The sequence below is a fragment of the Heliangelus exortis genome, chromosome 23 (genome assembly GCF_036169615.1).
Source record: "Heliangelus exortis chromosome 23, bHelExo1.hap1, whole genome shotgun sequence".
NCBI classification, from domain to species: Eukaryota; Metazoa; Chordata; class Aves; order Apodiformes; family Trochilidae; genus Heliangelus; species Heliangelus exortis.
In genome coordinates this window covers 849,821-865,405 of record NC_092444.1, presented here as the reverse complement: position 1 = coordinate 865,405, position 15,585 = coordinate 849,821, and the positions used below count along the sequence as shown (strand labels likewise).

General features: G+C 44.9%; 1 protein-coding gene across 1 annotated transcript; it reads left to right on the top strand.

Annotated features, from left to right (window-relative positions):
- Nucleotides 1–820: 820 nt before the first annotated feature.
- Nucleotides 821–14,259, top strand: TNFRSF8 (TNF receptor superfamily member 8). The gene is made up of 11 exons (XM_071767197.1): nt 821–1,277; nt 6,116–6,206; nt 8,620–8,745; nt 9,309–9,464; nt 9,568–9,661; nt 10,077–10,357; nt 10,565–10,675; nt 11,214–11,242; nt 11,921–12,011; nt 12,535–12,750; nt 13,762–14,259. Exons 1-11 carry the CDS (start codon nt 1,206–1,208, stop codon nt 14,004–14,006), a joined length of 1,512 nt encoding a protein of 503 aa, XP_071623298.1. The 5' UTR covers nt 821–1,205; the 3' UTR covers nt 14,007–14,259.
- Nucleotides 14,260–15,585: the final 1,326 nt, after the last annotated feature.

Here is a 15,585-nt window from a genome sequence, read left to right as displayed (position 1 = left end):
TGACAGAGTGAAAAAAAAAAAAAAAGGAGATTAGATTTATGTGTTAAATACATGGCATGTTCTGAAAATGCCTGCTTTTAAAAGATTGCATTCTGGAGAAATAAGTAGAGTTATTTAAACAGGAAAGAATTAGAGCTGTGAGTTAAAGAAGATATTTCCATCACTCCAGGGGTGCTGCTCTCAGGCTTTGGTTGTGTTGGCAGTGGGGTAGCTGTGGATCTTTTATGAAATAATTATCTGGCTTTCAATCTTTTCTCATCTTTTTCTGGCTTTCTTTTTCATTTTGCTGATAAGGGTGAGAAACTAAAAACCCATGGGTGTGAGGGTTCAAATTCTCATACTTCCCTGGGCAGCTCAAAGGGGGTTTCAAGGCAGTCTGCCCTTTTTTCAGTGACTAACATTTACTTCTGATAAAGATTTGAGGGCAGATAAGAAAGTTTCATGACACCTTAAACCAACTGAAGGCCTTCCAGGCACCAGAGCCAAAAAAATGTTATCCAGAGGAAGAAATGCAAGTGAGTGAGAAGACAAGGAGCAGCCCAAGCCAGTGATAGGAATGGATTTGAAATGGGATTGGAGGAGACAGAAGGATTCTCAAGAGAAATCTCTGTGGGATGTTGGTGTTTAAACGGCAACGTGTAAAGCATGAGCCTCTGGCTGGTTCTGAGTGTTCACACACTCATCCATGCAGGAGGAAAATGACTGTACTGAGAAGTGGCTTTTTCTCACTGGTAACTTTCTGGAGGCTTTGTTGCAGCTCCTGAGCTTGGCTGATGGACGGGGCAGGGCTTGGACTCCTGCCTGGCCCAGGCTTTGGGGTTGTGAAGTTCTCTCTGAGGGAGCCCAGATGAATCAGGCCCCTGTGTTTCTGCAGAGCCACCTGGGGTGACAACCCTGGTGCACAGAGCCAGCTCACAGAGACCTGAGCAGCCCCAGGGCGAGGGGGTTTTTGCTGTCTTCTTTTTTTACCCTTTTTTGCTTTTTTTGGGCAGCCCCCCCTCCCCCTTCCTTCTTAATTGTTTTCTCAGCTTGCCTGGGTTTCAAAGCCTTTCTTCTGCTTCTCTTGCACAGCTGGAATGACTCTCAACTGAGTGACACACAGAGGAAGCCTGGGCTGGAACCTGGGAGGATCTCAGCTCCCACAAGGAGCAACCTGGTGGCTCAGCTGGGATGCTGAGAGCTGTGGGGACCTGACACCCCTGGAGATGGCTGTCCCCAGGCTGGCATTGGGATTCTGGCTCCTCCTGCTTCTCCAGGATACCCAGGCAGCCCCCCAGGTAAGGCAGGGTTGCACCAGGACCCTGCAGCCTCTTGGGGTGCAGGAAAGTCTGAGGTGTGGGGGTACCCTGGGCTGCAGGGCTCCCATGGGTGCTGGGTGGTGGGTGTTGGGCACCCACAGGAACAGGCAGTGGGCATCATGGGGTGATGCAGGTTGGAAGCAGAGGTGTCAGGGGACAAAGGTAGAAAGCCAGGAGAGTTTGTCCTCTCTGGGAACTTTGCAGGCAGGAGCAGGGGATACAGGCTCTATCTGCATTTTTTTGTTGCAATTCCTTGTGTGACTGCACCCCCGGGTGCATCACAGGTAGGGAAAAGGATTTGGTAGGGTGAGGACTCTTTTGCTTGGGTGAGTTCATTTATTTTTGCCTGGATGGTTGGGTGTTCTGTGAGAGGCTCAGTCCCTGCAGAGCTTGGTTTGGGAGGCTTCTGCTCACTCTGCTGCTTAGAGCCAGGGCTGGCAGATTGAAAGGTGTAAAGGCAAACAAAACAATAAAATACCTTCCTCTTGACAACCACCCACCCCTCTGATGCTGACTTCCTCATGAACAGGCTATAATTTCTGCATTAAATTGACTTAAAATATACACAGCCCGGGAGCTGCACTCAGCTGATGCCTTGCAGAGATGCAAGCTCCCTGATCAGATTTTATCATCTCTTGTGGCTTTGCTTCCCCAGGCTCCCATCACTTACCCCCCTCCTCCTCCCTCGTGCATCACGTGGGAACCACCCCTCAGCACCTGGCATAAATCCAGGTAATTTCCCTGGCTGACACCTATGTGCACACGTACACACGTAAGGAAAAAAAAAAAAAAAATCATTTTAAGGTCAGGCAGGCAAGGGGCTGCAGGTGCTGGATCCCTTGCAGGGCAAATACCAGCATGGTGGAAATAGCCTGGGACACCTCTCAGTACACTGCAGGTGAAGGACATCCCCACCACTTGGAGGTTTTTAATAAGAAACTGACTTATTAGATCTCAGAAAATAGCCGAGCCTTGCATCCACTTCTCAGGCACTTGGAAAGGATTCTTCTGACTCTTTTGCTAAGAGTAGGAGTTTGCCTTTTTTAAGAGCAGTTTTGCTAAGGAGTTTGTGCCTCCAGCTGTGGTTTCCCCTCCCTCTGCTCAGCCCTGGGTGTCTGTCTGGCCGTGTCCCCGGGGCCTGGAGGGGTCACTGGCAGGCAGGGTGCAGGCTGCAGCCCTCACTGCAATACCTGGGGCATTCAGAGGACTTTGTCTGCTCTGCTGAGTGCAGCACCTGGGAGAGAGGCAATAGAAGAAAGAAAAGGTGTTTTTTACCATTTGATTGCCCTTTTGGTATTTTGTTCTACAAAACAGAAAGGGCAGTGAGAACATTTCCTTTCTGAGACTCACCAGTGACATTCAGACTCACTGCAAAATCAGCAGCTCCCTGGAATAAATATTTAGATCTTGCTGGGATGAGCAGCTGGCTTGTCACTGGCTTTATTGCCTCTATCACAGCAATATTTGTGTTTACTGCTCCTGGAGTACAAGTGGTGCTGCTTAATGTGAGCAGGTCAGAGCTCATTTGTCATACTTTAAACAATATTCCACCTCATTTGAGTCCACAGTTTGGGGTTTGGTTTTTTTTAGTACTCAGTTAACTCACACTTATAAATAATGTCTTTACGACCAAGAAGATGAAGCTTGCCTAGTTGAAGCCTTAAATTATCAGCTTCTTGTGTACTCTCAGAATTTGGATAGAAGCTTGAAAGGGACTCAACTGTTTTGCTGCACCATTAGTCAGTTCTAGAATACCCAGTGCTGGCAGAAATTATTTTTTTTTACCATAATGTGCTTTCTTCCTGACTTACAGCTCATCTGTAGCAAGCTGATTTCTTACTCTGCCTCACCACCACTTTTTCTCTATGAGCTCAAAAGCCATAAATAAATGAGTCAAACCTTGTCCTGACTGAACTGAGGAGTAACCCAGTGGCTTCAGCACCATCTTTTCAATCCCCAATATTTAATTTGGAATATCGAACATTTGTGGAGATAAAAGGAAAGTGAGCAGAGGTACAAAGCCCTATCTTCTGAAAGAGCCTCCCCAAAGCAAGCACTGCAAAACCCAAATGTTTTGTATCAGATTTGTTTGCTTCATTTAACTGAGCTTTGGTCTGCCAAGTTTTAGAAAGAGAAAAAATGGTTGGTGTGCTGGGGTAATGAAAGCACAGAGCAAATAGACAGCCTTAGTTCAAGAGCCTTAATTTCTGAGAAGTTACACACATATGTGGTTTCCATAATTCTGTGGAAATTCAATGCTTTTTTTTGGCCAAGCCCCTGAAGTGGTTTTTGCTGCTTAAACCACATTTAAATATTCTGTAACTCCAGCACTCAGCCATCATTCTGCCCAGGAGCTGCAAGATAAATAAGCATTTGCAGTCCCTCTGAATTCCAATGGATTTGATGGTTGATGTCAGGATTTCTGCTGTTAAAAAGGGGAAAAAACCCAGACACTTCAGTCCTATCACTTGGAGCTTCGTTGTACACAGAGATCTCAGATGATGGTCAGATCAGGAAAATGCACACAGCATCTCTTCCAGAGCTCTGAGCTGTGACAGGAGGGAGACTGGAAAATTTGTCATCTAGAATTCCTTGAGGTGTTTCCAGCAGTCTCATCCTAAGCAGGAATCCTGACTTCAGCCAAATAAAAGGTCAAGCAAGGCAATATTTTATTGCCTACCTAATTAATTATTTTATTGCCTACCTACCCTGATTTCCTCAAGAGTAGATGAGCTATCAGAGGTGATATTTTACAAGTGGAAACAGCAGTTACAGGCAGTGAAACTGAGGTAATTCACATTTTCACAGTGAGTGGGTGAATTACCCCAGTTGAGGCCTATTGCTACCCACAAATTATTCACATTTCTGTTCCCTTTTCACTTCATCTCTTTGGCTGGTTATATTTTCTTTTAGTTAACTTATTACCCTGGTATTCATTACACTTAGAAAAATGAAACTGACATTATCCTTGTATGACTTTCCTTCACCCTTTTCCCAAAAGCAGCCTGAGCAAACCTCTGCAGAAAATCAGCTGGCTCCATTGTTTTGTGGAAGATTTAAAACATTTGGAGACCTTGGCCCTTCACCTCTGCTACTTCTTCAAGGCATATTCTTTATTTTTAGGAACCAATTGGTATCACCCTCTGTGACAGAGCTGTGCCCCTAATGGGAGACCTAAAAGCAAAACTTTGTTTGTGGATGTGTGTACCTGGCTGGAGTATCTGGCTGCCCTTTGTGGGAAGGGAAAAAAAAAAAAAAAAAGTTGAGTACTCTCATAGGTATATTTTGATAATTTGATAACTGCAGTATTTCATGCAGTAACTCAGCACAGCACCAGGTCAATTCCTGCTCAGAATCTGCATTGCTGTAACTGAGAGCAGAATCTAACCCTGAACTCCTCACTTCAGCATTTTAGACAAGGTAACCTGACAAAGCAGCCCTTCCCTCACCCTTCCACACAGAGCTATTCCTGTACTGAGCAAAGGAGACAAATAACCTGCAGAAATCACTCAAGAATTTCCTGATTTAAAACTCCACATCAGGTGCAGGCAGAGCTGGGTGCCCAGGAGGGGCAGGAGGAGATCACTTGGTGGTGCCTCTAACCCAGCATCACTTACCTACAACCAGGATGCTCCTGGTTCTTCAATTTTCTTTCTAAAACTACTTAATTCACTGAAGTGACCCCCAAATAATCCTTTGCCTTGCTGCTGCTCTGCTGTCGTTTCCTCTTGTTCTGCCTGCCCAGCCCTGGGGCTTCTCCACAGAGGCACCAGGAGATTCCATGAAATTTTCCTGTGCTCTAAATCCTCCTCCTCAGAACAGAAAAACCCAGGGTGCATTTTTGTGAGCTCGGTTCCAGGCAGGCTGAGCACACAGACACCTCCTGGCTCCTCTCTGAGCTACAAAAAGTGCTTGGTAGGGAGGGTGGGTGACCTGGAGCTGGGGCAGAGATGTTGGGGCTGGATCAGAAATCACAGAAATGTCAGGCAGGGTTTCTCAGAGCTGTTGCTGGAGCTTGGTGGAATTTAAGGGTTTCAATATGTTTTCTAAATGTAATATCCTCCTTGACTGAAAGCCCCTGCTTTCTGAGGTAACTTGGGGCAAGTTAAATAACTTCTGTGTTTTCTGCTCCTGCCACGACAAGCACAGAATTATTAAACAGGAGAAATATTAAACAGCTGTGAAGTGAGCTGGGCAGCAAGAGGCTGCGGTGGCTCCAAAGGCAGCAGGAGCCAGGAGGGGTTATTTCCAAGGGCAATGGGAAATTCAGCTGCAGAGAGGGAGATGGAAGGTCTGAAGTGCTCTAGCACTGTCTTGTGGGGAAATCTCTGGGGAGTCTGCTGATGGAGATTTTACAGAAAATTGACATTTTTACCTTCTAGAAAATACTGAAAATGAAATTCAGATAGCAAAAATTTTAGGGGGTTATTAGGGGAGAAGCCTAATTTAAAAAATCAGATTTTCTCATCAGAAATCTTGTAAGACTGCAGTTTCCCAGAGCATGGAGTGGCCCTATTTTTGTTTTTTTAAAATACATTTTTTTCAGATTAACATGGGATCACTTATAGATGGTGATTTTTAGCCTTTTTTTTATTTGCTATCTGCTACAAGATTTCTAGAGGAGCTGCAGACAAACATTCTCAGAATTCTTAGTGATCCTGCAGCTGAGTTTCAAAGGGTGTTTGGAGCAGCACTGCCTGAAACCCATTTTTGTAGGGCAATGCCTCTTCCTTTTTATTGCAGGAACCAAGGAGTTGGTTTCTGCTCTAATATAGAACTGTTCTGTAATTGTGTCTCTTCTCTGTTTCAATTTCCAGGCATCAGTAACCTCCCCTGATCCCTGTGCTACTCTTGAGAATTGGTTCTATGATGAAACTTCCCAAAGCTGCTGTTACCAGTGTCCCTCAGGTCAGAATATTTATAATTCAGCCCAATTTACAGAAAAGTGCAGTTTCATGAACTGAATTGTCTGGTGTGGATCCAGATGTGAATTTGCTGTGCATGCAAACAACCTGTAACCTGCAAACCAGGCCATTTGCTAGCATTTTTTTTGTGTGGTTTGTGGTGGTTGACTTGAGACTCTGAAGTAACCAGAAGTGGGCAGGTCTGTCAGTGAAATGAGGTTAAATAAATAAGTTTCTGATCTGAGACAAAAACACAAAATGAAGGCCTGGGAATTCTGTCCTTATCCTTATGGTCAAACCAGTTTACAAAGTGTCTTGCCTGGGAAAGGTTGGAGCCTCTGGGCAGAAGTGAGTTGGGACTCAGAGGCTCAAGAATTCCGAAGCAGGAAACACCTTGGTGAGAGAAGTCTGGGGAATGTCTGAAACTCCCCCTAATGGCCAAAAAAATCCCTCCGGGGCTGGGGCATTTTATGGTACTTTACCACCATCAATCTGTGACGAAATTATTTATTTTTCTTTTTTCCCCCTCTTTTAAAAGGAAATTTTTGACATTTATAGATGCTCTAATAATAGAGGTTTTTGTGCTTGGTTGCTCTCATTTTCAGGCAGTTACAGCCCAGTTCCTACTGGGACATCTTGTACTGCTGGCCACACCACTAGAATTGTTCAGAAGTTGTGTAAGTAAACAAGACCAAGAGGTAAAAAAATTGGTCCCATAAAAGAAGAAAAGAGGTGGGGATCTGACTCTGATCCAGTCCCCCCAAAAGCTCTTGTCCCATAATGACAAATGTCACAGCAAAGCCCTGTGGAAAGCAGAGATTTGATTCTCCTCTGGCTGCACTGAGCCCCCAGTCTCAATCATTTCACCTCTGGTTATTCTTGCAGCTCCTTTTGTTGCCACATCCTCATCTCAGTCCTGGACATCACATCCTCCAGGCTCTTTCACAAAACAAACTCAGAAGAATCCTTTTTTATTTTAATCTTCTATTACTCCTTAAAATAATAACCTGTTCATATCTGCTACTAACTCAGCTGCTCCCTGCAGACAAAGTTCAGATTTTCTGAAATTCCATGGAAGCAAAGTGGAGAAAATTCCATGGAATTCCATGGAGCATCTCAGACTTTTGGTGCATCCTGGCTTTCCTTTCCTGGGTGTTGCAGCCCACAGATGCAGAGCTTGCAATGTGAGCACCCTGTGCAATCCATCCTCTGGTTTGAAGCTCATTTCAAGTCCAGTTTCAAGATACACTTCAAACCAAACCTCAAAGGGTTATTTTAATCAATTACTACAGTTGCCACATCTCAGGTACTGGATTCTTGTTCAGGTAAAAGGAGACCATGCCTGGCATACCAGAAAAATATTTTCCATCATCATTCAACCAAATATTTCCCTCCTGCCAGGAGGAGAAACAGAGCCTTTCATGGGAAATCAGTATATATGCTACAACAGCTCATGTCATGCAGAAGTCAGTATTCCACTTCACATCTGGGTATTCTGTTCATGTTTTTTTTACCTTTTTTCTTTGGTTGGATTTTTGGGTTTTGTTTGCTTAGTCTCTAAGCCAGCTATTAACTGCACAGCCCAGTGCTGCATCAATGCTCCATTTCCCACCCACAGTAAACAGCAAATCTTTGGAGTGAAGAAATGCAGGTACTCACGAAAGAAAACCACCTAAACCACTTAATTCTGCTTACTTTCAGTACATTTTTCTGTACAGGTGATTGCAGCTGGTATCCCTACTGCTCAGGTTTTTATCTGGTTACTGAGCTATGAACACTGATAGATAACAGCACCTGAAGATCCTGCCAGGGAAGCCTCAAAGCTCCTGCAGCTGGGGAGAGATTCCTGTGCAGGAAATCTCAGATAACTCAAGTTAAAGCTTTTGTGTTGTTGGGGGAGGGAAAAGAGACCTCCAGGTGTGTGCAGCTTGAACATTCAGCAAGCAGCCCCCTCCCCCTGGGAGAGGATGGGCTCAGACAAGAAGTTTTGAGGAGGTGGGGGGGATGTGGTATTTCATGGGCCATAAATAAATAAATAGCACAGCTGGGTTTAGCTCCACTCCTCCACCATGCTTGCCAAAATGTGTTGTAGGGAAGTTATTCCCCTGCCAGGTTCCCCCTCCCTCTTTGTGACTGGGTGATGCTGCAGCTGGGATTCCTTTCTCTCCTCTTTTCCACCTGTGAGCACCCAGCTTTGCCTGTCTTTACATTGCTGCTTTAGCTTTGTGTCTGCTTCTGCAGCTGCTTCTCTTCCTCACCCTCTAGGAGTCATTTCCACCTCCTGGCAAAGCCTCAGGCTCATGGCTGACCCCAGTAAAAGCAAAGGCAGTAGGATACTGTGGGTGTCTAACAGGTAAATGAGCAGGATGATCCTGTGATTCTGAGCAGGTAACCTGTGTGTTCTGTTCTTTCTTCAGGGTCTGTTAAAAGGAAAGCATGTCCAAGGGACCCAGATGGAGACTGCATGAGATGTGGGCCTGAAGAATATGTGAATACATCTTCCCCAAAGCCCTACTGTGATGCTTGTGTCTCCTGCACAGAAGGTTTGTTTTCCCTCACACAGACCTTCCAGCTATGTTCTCTCTACATGTTAACACTTTCTTTATATTTTATTCATTTAGAATTTCCAGCAGCAAAATTATGCAGCTTTGGTTACTGATTTGGAGAGAAGAATGCTCCCTTGTAGTCATTAGTATCACCTTCCCTGTCACCTGGGACCACCTACAAATTCTCTCCATCCCAAACTATCCAAATCTGATTTTTGCTTTCTCTCTTGCATTACAAGCAGTAGTTATTAGTAGTTACCTGTTAGTAACTACTGGCTAGTAGTAACTGATTAGTAGTATCACCTGCTAGTTATTAGTATCACCTTCTTTGTGACCTGGGACTACCTAAAAATTCTCTCAGTCCCAAGCTATCCAAATCTGATTTTTGCTCTCTCTCTTGCACCCATCCAGGCTCCTGTGCCTGAAGTTGCTCTCACAAGGAGTGCCAGGAGCCCGCTTGCTTCCTGAGCCTCTGCACTGCTGCTGCTCAGCTGCAGCCCCTGCTGTGCTTTTTCCTGGCAGGATGAGCCTTTTGCTGCCCTCTCTGTCTCTTCCCCCAGAGTCTGACCTCGTGGAGATGAGTCCCTGCTCACTGAATTCCAGCCGTGTCTGTCAGTGCCGCCCAGGTCTCTTCTGCCAGACCCCTGCCCAGCACACCTGCACACGATGCCAGCAGCACACCCTTTGCCAGCCTGGTTTTGGGGTCAAAGTCAGAGGTAGGATTGCTCCTTTCTGGCCTCCCTCCCCCCCTCTGCACCTTGGCTGGGACCCACCTGCTGCGTTTTGGTTGGTTGGTCCCCAGTCATCATTTTAATTTAGGGACCTCAACAACTGATGTTACTTGTGAAAAGTGCCCTGATGGGACTTTCTCTGACCAGAGCTCCAGCACTGAGATCTGCAAGCCCCACACAAAGTAAGTCCAGAGTTCTCTAAAGCAATTGGTTTAATAACAGAGGAGGAAAAGGGGCACCTGGCACTTGTGGTGCAAAGTATACAAATTTATCTTAAAGGCAATGGGATGGCTTTGGGCCCATGTGCAGAGCTGAGAAGGACTCTTTATACCTGTGGCACAGCTCTGTGCTTGAGGAAGGAAGGAATCCCTCTTCTCTCACTTGTAGTTCAGTGAGTGCAGTGGAATTACAGGTGTGTGAGCATCAGGTTAATTAACGCCCTAGGGGCAAGAAGGTTAATGACTTTTTCACTGAAGGTAATAAATGCAGGTGGTACAAAAATGACCAAAGGGATGTTTGTCTCAGGGAAAATACTTTTTATCCTGTACCCTGGCAGTTTCCTCCAGCACTGATTCCCTGTTCTCTCTGATTCCCCAGCTGTGCTGCCTTACACAAAATACCACTAAGAAAAGGAAATGCCACACACGACCAGGTCTGCCTGGACCCATTGCCCACCTCCCTCACTCCAAGCACTTTGTCCGTGAGATCCAGCAATGAAATGAGTAACTTTGACCTAAAGAGGTTGGAGATGAACCTGGTGACCATCTCTAGTACCCTCTTCAGTGCCACAACAACTGAAAACCCCAGTTCAACTCCAGAGGAGAAAGCTCTGGCTGGGACTTTTCCTACCTTAGCCAAGGAGGAGATGACAAGGGGAGGTAACAAAAATAAATCATTTGCTCCCTGTAGCATGTTTTATTTGGATATCTGTCTTTGGTAGATGCAATTTGGATGTGGGAGCTTCCTGAAAGTCCCCTACAACTTATGAGCTGTTACCTGTGGCTCTCTGTATGTATGGCAACCATCCAGAGAGCTCCTCCTCTGCCTTCCCTTAGCCTTCCCTGTATTCCCTTTCTCTGCTCCAGGTCAGGTTCTCTGGGGAGTGCTCCTCACTGTGGCAGTGCTCCTTGTGTCCATGCTGTTGTTTTGGAAGGTGAAGGTGTGCCAGAAGCAAGTCCTCAGCCTCAGAGAGAAGTGTGAGTTTGTGGAGCTGTGATACACAACAGGCTGTTTGATCTCTGGGTGTCTGCCAGATGGGAATTCCAATTTTGTGAAATGCACTGGGGAAGAGAAGGTTGAGTGCTGCCTGGTGGAGCTGGGCCTGAGGAGGGCTCCAGGCAAAGTCTTCATGGAGCATGGACAAGGGACAGGGAGGTTGGATCCCCTGTGACCTGGTGGAGGGAGATACTGCAGGCTGGGGGGGGGAAGGGGTAAGCAGTGGTTTCTTCTCTCAGGATGGACATTAATACTAATGATACCTGAGGTGTTCTGTGAGTACTTTCTGGTTCCTGGGGCAGGACTGGGCTTTGAGCTCGTTGAGAGGAGCAGTGATTTTCACTGATTCTGACTTTGCCTCGAGCTAGATCTGGGGTGTGCCTGCACAACAACATTCCCTCGTTTGTAGAAGCAGGGTGTGACACTGTAGCTTGGCTGTAGAGCTGTAGGTGTGGTGAAGCTGTCAGAGCCTCTGTGCTCCAGGATGAGTTTTTCTCCAGGAGTGGTTTCCCTCATCAGCCCATCTGCATTCCATCATTTCACACAAACCAGGCTCAGACCTGGGGGTGAATGATTGACTGATGGAGCAGGAACTGTAATCCTGACGTCTAAAGAATAAGTGGGTCGTTTAAATACAGAACTTTATTTTATGGGATTGTAATTTAAAACGTGGAACTTTTTTCCACCTGAAGTGCACCCCTGCTGCACGGGCAGGTGATGCTCTGGGTGTCACAGCCACTAGATGGCACCGGGGCCCCACGGCACGCGGGACGTGACACTGCTGGAACACCGAACCCCCAGTTAATTGCTGGGCACTCACACGAGGGAGATGAGTTCCAAAAAAAGTCGGTGTTAGCCATGGCAACCTGTACAGATCCCCCGGAGTGCACACGTTTTGCCTAAATAACTCCTCAGCACTTCCATGCCCATGGACTGATCTCGTGTGTCAGATGCTCATCACCACACATCAGAGCTTCTTCTACTCACTTACTCAGGAATACCACTTAACACCTCTTGTGGGCAGCTTATTTATCTGAAAAGTGGATTTTTTTCTTCCTTGTTTGCATACAGACCACAGGCAGTGTTACTGGGCAGCATTGCAGAGCTGAGGCATTGAAAAGGAAGGTGGCAGCATGTCAGGGTGACACAGCTGGGGACATGGCTGGGGCATGAGTCTGAATAATACTGACATCCTTGTGATTGCTGGGAATTTTCTGCTGATAAGTTTTCCTCTTTCCATTTCAGGTTTTGATCCGGTGAAAAGAAGTCCAGTAAGTGTGAACAATACCCCAAAGCAGATCACTTTTCCACTCCAATGTAAATTATAATATTTTAAAATATCCTGCCCTTCTGTTTGGCCTTTCCCACACATGATCCCCTAGGTGCAGTGTTGTGATGTAGTGGGATTTGCTACTTCCATGTCTTGGGCTGTGTTTAATGTGTTCACCACCAGCCTTGCTTGTGAAGGGAGTGTTTGGTTTGGTTTGATGCCACTCATGTTGCATTCTGTGGCACAATATTCAAAATCACAGAATGAAGACACCTTTTCTACCTTCTGGGAGAACTCAGTCAGTCCCATTTTCTCTTGCTGCTCCAGTCACACCAGTGGGATTTGTACTTTCCTTCCATCTCCTCCCATGTCCTCTGTTATTTTTAAATATGGCCTTAAGTGAAGCAGGAACCTAATTCAAAGAAGCTTCAGCTCCTGTGGCAGTTCAGCACTCTGGAGCTTTCTACTCCCTGTAACAATGGTGCCAGGATGTACATGGTGTGATTCTGACTGCTCCAGAAGGGTTCTGCAGACCTCTTGCTGTCTTCCCAGTGTTCTGTGTACATCCAGCCCTCCTCCTGTGTTGGCAGGTGATGCTGACTACTGAGAGTGGCCCAGAAGAGAAGGAGTTAATTGGCAGAACCCTCCCTTTGGAAGCCAACAATAACTTGGTCTCCAGCACAGAAAAACCTGATGTGAGTGTGACTGATGTGGCACAGAGCAATGGAAATGCTCCAGATTGCCTGATTGATTCTCGAGTGAGAGACCACACAAATAATCGAATTGGTGAGTCTTGCTTTTTTTTTTTTAATTTTTTTTTCCCCCCCCTCTGGCCTTCTCAGTTTTCAGCCATGGGCACAGAAAGTCATTCTGAGATAGTTAGTAAGCTGCAAAGCGTCAAAAGCTTCTAATGAAAATTGAAGTTGAATCTCCAGAACCTTTGAAACACAAATTCTGCTATTTCTATTCATTTGAATGTAACACTTTATTATTTTCCTGTTTGCCTTATTCACTCGTGATCCTGCCATAAAAATGCTCTTCTTCCTCTTTCCATGCCTGAAGATGTCAATTTGCAGAGGAAATTTGAAATCCAGAATATGCCAGCTGGGAAATGATGCTGAAATATTTAATGACATGTTGTACTTGTTAATGGCATGTTAATGACAAGTTGTACTTGACATGTCTCAATCTGTTATTTTCTTCTCTTGGTTTTACAGTAACAGCTTGAAATGTGTCTCCCATAAGTTCCCATAAAATCTTTGACCATGACACGGGGTAGGAGAAGAAGGAGAATTGTTTATCCAAGAGAGACACAGTATGCCTGAGACATCCTGGTAGTTTCCTTGGGTTCTCCACATCTCATCCAGATCCCAATTAGTTGCTTCTTCTAACAGAGCCTTGTGAATATCTTTCTGCCTTCTCTAATTTGCCTTTTTCCTGCAGTGGCCTCACCACGTGTGAGCTGCATCTGCTTGATCTAAAATGCTCAGGCCCAAAACCAGGCAGTGTAGGGTAAAATATTCAGGTTTTCCTTCTCACTTAGCATGTTCACAGCTTCTATTTCAAATTTAAAGGCACCTTTTAAATGAAGAAGGAAACAGACAGCTTGCAGTGTGTGAATTCTGTGTTTTCACAGTGATGGGCTTGACCCCCAGGCCTCTGATTAAAGATAGAACAGGGGAGAATAAAACCCCACAAAACAAAACTGTGACCAAACAAATATTTTGTATGAAAAGGAAGCAACTCTAGGGTCAGCAGTGATTAACTACTTTCAGCACTATTTTTTTCCTTCCTCAGAAACAATATGCATCATGAATGCCAACACTGTTATTGTGGGGCCCATTTCAGATGGGTCTAGTGGCAAAAACTGTGCTGCTCGAGGATGTGAAAGTCATGCTGAAGGCCATGAAAACCCAGAAGAGGAGCTGGCAATGCACTACCCAGAGCAGGAAACGGAGTCTTTTCCAGGGAATGATGTAATGATTCCTGTGGAAGAGGAGGGGAAGGAATTTCATCACCCTACCACTGCCACTGAGAAGTGATAATCCACTGGGGAGATGGGTGAAGCTGCAGAAACATCCAGGGTGAGCCTGAGGCTCTGTGAGAAGGGAGGTAAATCCCTAGTGCCTGAGGTTATCTGATAACTCTTGTGAAACACTGAAATGCACCCAAACAGGGAGTGCTGGGACTTGTTCCATCATTCAAAGCATTGGCCTTCGTAGCTGATGTCAAGTGTTTCTTTTTCCCTCTTTCTCCCAGTATCATGCTGGGAACAAATTTAAATCAAAGCCAGAGGATTCAATCAAATTGAATATAAAATCAAATAAATCAAATAATCAAATATAAAATCAGGATAAATCAAATTCAGAGGATTTGTGGATGCCAGCTCAAGTTTCACAACCTGCTTTCTCTGCATGAAGGAACTGAAAACTCTGTCTCATTGTTTCTCAGAGTTATGACCATTCTGGCCAGAATTCCAAGTTAAGCTTGAGACCCAGTCATGTTTCATAGGTTGTTTCTATTGCAGTATTACCAATACTTCTAATTTTGTCATGTATTTTGCAAAATCTGTTAATTTTTTTTAAGGCTTCAACTCTTGACCAGAAGTAATGACAATTTCAGTTTTCCCTAACACAAACAGAACTCTGAAGTTTGTGGACTTTGTTTTTTGAGGAAATAGGATTAAAAGGGATCACAGACTCAGAAAGCATAGGACAAATAAAACTAAAGGAAGTCCATTGTTCTTTACAATATACTTTCTGATTTTTGGAGTTTGAGTCCTGCTTTTTCACTACTTCAAATCACCAGTAAGTGTACAGAATGGCCTCTGCTGATGGAAGCCACACTGGCTGAATACTTGGGTGTGGATGAACTCTGGGTTTAGCCCAGTGTGGAGTCTGTAAAAAGAGAAAAGAAGAAAAAAACTTTTTTTTTTTTCTAGAAAAAGGAAGGAGTGAGAAACAGTCCTTATCACTTTGTTAGTATCTGCTTGGTTTAGAATTGCTCATGATCATCAGGGTGACACTGATGTGCACATCTTTGCTTTTAAAAAAATCAGTTTTGTGGTCACCTGGCTCATGTTTTGCTGCTTCTTGATCTTTCGTGCTGCTTGTTTGACAGCTGTAAAAGTGCTGACTCTGGTTTTGCACAGGACAATGGAAAATGAGTAAGATGACAAAGTGTGCCTTAATAGTCAAAAAAGGAACCACAAAAACATCTACTGGCTTTGTAGTTTTACCCTGGACAGAAAGCTGTAAAAACAGGTGTTCAACTTCAGCATATTTTGTCTTAGAACACACAAAAGGAACATAAGGTCATAAAAACCACCTTTTTGGGCCAGACTAGCAATGTGAGCCCAACATTTTGTCTCTGCCAGTCCGAGATGTTATTTAGGAAGAGCACATGAGCCTGGTTAATAGCTGCTGTTTGCATTCCTCTCAAGATCAGCTGCAATTGGATTAAGGATGTGACTTTGTCCCAGCCCTCAGTGTTCATTCACGTTACCATTGATTTTTTTTCTCTTTTTTTGATTTCCTGGTACAATCTGCCACCATAAGCACCCGTAGCAACAGATTACAGACAGTTGTACCATTCACTGCCTAAAGAAGTACTTTTACCCCT

Bases quoted from the DNA above. Each gene is read 5' to 3' on its own strand.
- TNFRSF8 (XM_071767197.1), top strand. From the start codon at position 1,206: ATGGCTGTCCCCAGGCTGGCATTGGGATTCTGGCTCCTCCTGCTTCTC. The intron at 1,278-6,115 runs GTAAGGCAGGGT...TTCAATTTCCAG, and splicing joins ATACCCAGGCAGCCCCCCAG to GCATCAGTAACCTCCCCTGA. The intron at 10,358-10,564 runs GTAACAAAAATA...TCTCTGCTCCAG, and splicing joins GGAGGAGATGACAAGGGGAG to GTCAGGTTCTCTGGGGAGTG.